At 39.0% G+C, this 6,350-nt stretch overlaps 1 protein-coding gene across 7 annotated transcripts in view; it reads left to right on the plus strand.

The window, feature by feature from the left end:
- TMC6 (transmembrane channel like 6) overlaps positions 1 to 6,130 on the plus strand; it is a 47,710-nt gene extending 41,580 nt beyond the window's left edge. For 5 of the 7 annotated variants that reach the window (XM_007482945.3, XM_007482946.3, XM_007482947.3 and 2 more), the window contains 3 exons: positions 421 to 499; positions 603 to 703; positions 5,903 to 6,130. In XM_007482945.3, the coding sequence (XP_007483007.2) occupies positions 421 to 499; positions 603 to 674 (151 nt within the window). In that variant the 3' untranslated portion in view covers positions 675 to 703; positions 5,903 to 6,130. The remainder of the gene's footprint in view (positions 1 to 420; positions 500 to 602; positions 704 to 5,902) is intronic. The other 2 variants (XM_056817411.1, XM_056817412.1) reach the window with 2 other exon arrangements.
- Positions 6,131 to 6,350: the final 220 nt, after the last annotated feature.

The raw sequence follows: 6,350 nt of genomic DNA on the forward strand, positions 1-6,350 counted from the left end.
TAACAATCTTGGGAGGCAGAATCTTATCATTCACCTCGTTTTATAGATGAGGAGGCAGAGGTTAAATGATTTGCTTAGAGTCATACAGCTAATAAATACCAGAGGTCAGATTTGAACTCCAATCTTCTTGTCTCCAGGTCCAGAGCTCTATCCTCTGTGCTGCTTAGTTGCCTGTTTCCTTCACTTTCCTGCCTTTGACCTTTAGGTTGGTTAGACATAAGGTTGTGGTGGAGGGAAGCTCATTAGTTCACAGGAAGAGTGAACCTGCTATCCTAGTGTTCTTTGAATCATACACTAAGCTAAGGAGTCCTAGGTATAGTAAAAGCTGTTTACCAGTGAGTGGAAGGGTCACTGGAATTAACCTTCACGTGAAAAGAATAGCTTGTGTTTATAAACTTTGGTCGTTTTTTATTTTTTTAGAGCCGTGATCTACTTCAATATCCAGGTGGTGAAGGGACAGCGGAAAGTCATTTGCCTACTTAAGGAGCAGATTAATAATGTAAGTGTGTAGAGAAGGGGAGAAGAACCATAATCTTGTTCCTTTCAGCTCAAGTGCTCTCTCACTTGCTGTTCTCTTACCTACCGTCTCTTTGCTATTGTAGGAGGGCGAGGATAAAATCTTTCTCATCAACAAGCTTCACTCCATTTATGAGAGTAGGGCAACCAGTAACTAAGGATCTGAATGGAAGAGAATGCAGTGAAGGTGAGAGGCCAGAATGGACAAAGCCCAGAGCTGTGGTAGACCTCAGCGCCAGTGTTCATGGCCTCCTTGAAGCAAGCTCCAACATGGAGGATCATAAACCCCTGCATTGCCAGCTTGTAAAAAAACAAGCTACTAATTCATAGCTTAATCAGCATTACATTATTGTGACTGTTCTCCTAGAGCCTCTCCAATAATTGTCAGTTTCCTTTTTGGTCATCTTTGCTCAACTTAAAACTCTTTTCTCATGTGAGGGGCTTATTCTTGGCTATTCTTTTCTGCTGTTCTGTTCTTCTTTGTAAGCTCCCAACCTCTCTACCACCTTTTTGAGTACCTAGTTATGCTTTCAGGATAGGTAAACTCTTAACTATTTCCTGGATACCCATAGCAGCAGCTATAAGTGTTACTGAGAAATGCCCTGCCTCTTCTCAGTTTTGGCAAGTTGCCTCAGGTGCAGGCACTCCAGGGCAGCAGTGGTCGAGTAGGAGTCAGACATGCTTCCTTTCCTTTGGGTGGGACAGGGGGAGAAGTACAGGATGAACTGATTTGAATGGTTTGTGATCTCCATCATGGGTTAGTATAGTAGTAATGTACAAGGCATAGCTATCAAAGCTTATAATTTTGTGCTCAAACTTTTGGGATACCCTTTATATTATTTATAAATAAATACAGGTATTCCTTCCATATTGTAGCTTTTATATCACAGATATAAGAAATTAAGTAGGAATTTGGGGGGAGCTGTGCTGAAGCTGCAGATGACACTCAAAGGCCATCAGGCAATACAGAAGAAGTTTAGAAACTAAGAAATGCATAAAATAAACATTTGGTATTATATAATAACAAGATATTTTATCTTTTAATACCATAAATATACAGTTTCGTTTTTAAAGTTAAAATAAGTTAAAAAAAGCTAAAGTTTGCAAAAAAAGAACTTAACAGCCAGCAGATAACACACAAAGACTTAAGAAATGTTAACATTGACCTGCATATAGCCTATGATTAAATAATCCAAATTTTACAATAACATACTGCAAGCACTCCATAAAATAAAAAGAAAAAAATCCACACCACCTCTGATATGAAATGGTACATCTAAAAATTTTTACTTGCCTTGTCTCTAATCCTGAGATGTATATAGCTTTAGAGTGTATGTTCAAAGTTTTACTGCTATGAGTACTTAATCAAAAAAGTTTGGAGATCACATTTTAGGCTAACCTCATTTTGGAAATGTAGAATAGGCATGGCACCTATCTCCAATTCTTTTCTGTCTTTGAATTTGGCTGGTTCACTTACCCTTCCTGCATCCATATTGGCAGGGGGGGTAGTTCTTTGAATATGTGACCATGTGGCTACAACTTACTTTTCAAAGTCTTGGGGCTAACCTTAGTGTGGGAAAATTTTCTGTTTATTTTGTGCAACTGTAGCATCTAAGGTCGAATTAGTGAGCTTAATGTTTAAGGGAATTGATATATTTCCCCCATCACATTAGCTCTTTCTTGTTTAAAATAAAAATTTATTTATAGTTTTTGTTTTTATATTGCCAAAAATTTCCCTTATATATGTGATATTGAAATCACTTTAAAAGACTGATATATATGAATTTAAAGTCACCAAGGAATTCAGCTATGAGAGAGAGAGAGAGAGAGAGAGAGAGAGAGAGAGAGAGAGAGATAGAGAGAGAGAGAGAGAGAAATTTATTTAAATACCCAGTCTGCTCAGGCTGAGCCAAAGCAGGCTTTAAGGCCCTGGATAGCCAAGGAAAGAGATCAGTCCTTATCACTCACGAGACCGATCTGGAGAAAAATAGTCCGCAGGCTCCTCCAACTCCAAGCACCAACCTCCAACTCTCTCTAGCCCTCCTCACAGGAAGTCATAAGAACTCCAGAGGCTGTTCTCTACCTCACTTCCTGCGTCTCACATGTGCCAATGGTGGCTCTAGCTTGACCTAGGCAATTGGGTTTAAGTGATTGTTCCAAGATCACATAGCTAGGAAGTGTCTGAGACCAGATTTGAAACCAGGACTTCCTATCTACTGACTTGGCTTTCTATTCACTGAGCCTCCTAGCTGCCTCTAAGAAAATATTTTATAAGGAAAAAGAGAAAGAAGAGAAAAAATGAACAAAACTGATGACGATATTGAAAAAATCTAAAAACATATACAATATTCCATTTTCCTAGATCTCCCATTGTGTGCAAAAGAGTTGGGGAGGTATATTCTCATCTCTTCTTTGGGGCTAAATTTGTTCTTTTTATTTTGCTATATTTTCTTGTTATTGTTTTATGGTTTTGCTCCTTATTGTAGTCATTATGCACCATTTCATGTAACTCTTTCCATGCCTTTTTCTAGTCATCATTTCTTACAACTTGGTAATTCTATTACATCAGGTATTTGTTTATGATTTGTTTAGTCATTTTCCAGTTGATGGTGTAAGAATTTAAATTTAGGTTTTATGCTAAATATGATAATTCTAAAGTAATATTGTGGTCGCCTATTTAAAATATCATCCCTTAAATCAAAATGACTATAGCAGCTTTATTTTACAATTAGGTAGAAAAGAGTGAAAGTGAGAAATGTAAGAAAGAGACAGAGAGTACTGCCTACCTACAAATACCCTAAACTTAATCCTAATGTCCCCAGACCACAAATGTGAATCCAAATCTCACCAGAATACAAAGTTCTAATTAGGAAACTGAAATCCAAAGAGTCAGGAGATGCTGAAGAATCTGCTGAGAACCTTCAGTGCACCCGAGGCTAAGACCTCCAAGAATCTTACCAGAACTCACACTGGAGTGCCCCACTGAAACACCAATGAGCAGAGAGGGTCTCCTTGTTGAAGAACCAAAGAAGGAATCATTCCATTCACCACCACTGGATTCAAGGGAAGTGTCTCTTCAAGCACTAAGGCAGAAATGACTCCAAGACAGAAGATCTGAATAGAGAAGACCCAGACCTGAATCCAGGAAGCTGTGGCCTTTTTATAGTCCTTTTCCCACTTCACTTCCTATCTTTCCCCCTCTTACCAGGAACCAATCACAGCTTCCAAACTGCTTAGCCCTACCCAGGGCTGGGCAGTCCCCTTTGAAGGTGAGAGTTTTTGACTTGTGAACTCTTCCACCTAATAATGTTAAGTAGTGGTGTTTTCAGTTTTTGATTGATTACATTAGAAACAACAAAGAGAGATAATTCTATCTTCACAATGGGCATAAACTGTTTAAGTTTAGTTTTAGCTATTAAGTGCTGATATAAATATTTTGGTGTATATGGGGATTTTATTTTTCATCAGTGACTTCCTTAGGGTATGTACCTAGTAGTGGAATCACTGAGTTGGAGTGGATGAACATCTGAGTTCACTACTCACTCTTAAAAAAAAAACAAAACACCTTTACCTTCCATCTTAGTATCGATTCCAAGGCAGAAGATTGGGGTTAAGCAATGGAGTAGTGACTTGCCCAGGGTCACACATCTAGGAAGTGTCTGAGATTGAGCCCAAAACTTCCTATCTCTAGACCTTGCTCTCAATCCACTGAGCCACCTAGTTGCCTCCACTACTAACTCTTAATCATAAAGCATTTGCTTAAAAAATTAAAGCCAGAATAATAAAGTGACATAATGGTTGAACCCATAAAGTTAGACCTTTATCTCCCATTCATATGCACAAGTTTTAGCAAAGCAGCTCCCCTAATTTGGGAATCCAAAGAGGTTTTATGTCAGTTCACTGGGATCTGAGAGGGTCCTCTTAAGTTAGAGGTAGTAGTAGAGAGGAAGGCAGACAAATCTCTGCAGAATGCCACCATGCAAACTTTAGGTGGCAGCAAAATACATTGTAGCATCTCCTTTTCCTCAGACATCAGATCAAGCTCCCAGCAGCAGCAGCAAACCTTGTTTTCCTCTAATCAGCTGGTATCAGCATGAAGCAATTGCACCATATTTCTACTTTTCCCACTCTGCTTTAAGTCATTCCATTTCTGTTGCTTTTCTATTTACATAGCCATCATCTTGGTGTAGGTTCTTATCACCTCATGCCTAGACAAGCGTGAGCCTTTTGCTTAGACTCAGCTGCAAGTCTCTGTCTAGTCCATTCTCTTTCCACTCAATTGCCAAAGAGATCTTCCTAAAGCTTAGGTCTGATCATGTCCCACTCTATTCCCCCCACCCCCCTTCCTATTCCCAAGTTCAATAAACCAACAGGATCAAATATAAAGTCCTTTGTTTAGTTTTTTAATCCTTCACAACCTGACACCTTCTATCTTTTAGTCTTTATTCCCCTCTAAATTCTCTGTGATCCACCAAAATCAGCCTTATTACTCTTCCTCAAAGTGCTCTGTCTCCTGACTCCATGTCTTTTTTTTTTAATTTTATTTGATCATTTCCAAGCATTATTCATTAAAGACATAGATCATTTCCTCCCCCCCCACCCCCCATAGCCGACGTGTAAATCCACTGGGCATTACATGTTTTCTTGATTTGAACCCATATTGCTATGTTGATAATATTTGCATTAGAGTGTTCATTTAGAGTCTCTCCTCTGTCATGTCCCCTCAACCGCTGTATTCAGGCAGTTGCTTTTCCTCGGTGTTTCTACTCCCATAGTTTATCCTTTGCTTATGAATAGTGTTTTTTTCTCCTAGATCCCTGCAAATTGTTCAGGGACATTACACCTCCACTAATGGAGAAGTCCATTACGTTCGATTATACCACAGTGTATTAGTCTCTGTGTACAATGTTCTCCTGGTTCTGCTCCTCTCGCTCTGCATCACTTCCTGGAGGTTGTTCCAGTCTCCATGGAACTCCTCCACTTTATTATTCCTTTTAGCACAATAGTATTCCATCACCAACATATACCACAATTTGCTCAGCCATTCCCCAATCATGGGCATCCCCTCGTTTTCCAGTTTTTGGCCACCACAAAGAGGACTCCATGTCTTTGCAATGGTTGTCTCCTATTCCTGGAATGTTCTCCCTGCTCTGCCAACTGTTTTCCCTGATGTCCTTCAAATTCCCACTAAAATTCCTTCTTATACAAGAAGAATTTTCCTGATTTAATCTGTATGTAACTTGTTTGTTTAGTATGCTATCTCCCCCATTAGAATATGAACTCTTTGAGAACAGGATATGATTTTTGCCTTCAGTATCCTCAGTTATTAGTGCAATTCTTATTACTTGGTGACTTGACTTGTCTTTGGTCTTGCTGTGCCCTCCAGGTCCCTGAGGTCCCAAAGTTCTCTTCAAGTTTACTTTGAAGCATGAAGAACAGAAGTGAAGGTTCAGAGTTTGAGGCTAACTTTGCCCTTTTAATCCAGAGACCACACATCGAATCTGGGAATTAATTCAGCAACTACTTCCATCTCCTCCCCCATTCTCTTTCTTCCAGTTTACTGGGAACTGGCCTGACATAGTATTTATTTGAAATAAATAGTGTTTTTATTTTGTTTGTTCCAACTGATTCATTTCTCAGAAGGTGGCTCATAGCTATGTTCTATAGATTGGGCACAAGTGTTTCTCAAATTTTTTCCCTTGGTACAAAGACTACTTTTTATCTTTGTATTAACATTGTATGTAATACTAACAGTATCAGCAGAACCCCAAATCAGTAACACATGATCTGAGAAAGGAACACTATCCAAAAAACCGTGTTTAATTCCATAAACA

This window comes from Monodelphis domestica, chromosome 2 (assembly GCF_027887165.1).
Source record: "Monodelphis domestica isolate mMonDom1 chromosome 2, mMonDom1.pri, whole genome shotgun sequence".
Taxonomy (NCBI): domain Eukaryota; kingdom Metazoa; phylum Chordata; class Mammalia; order Didelphimorphia; family Didelphidae; genus Monodelphis; species Monodelphis domestica.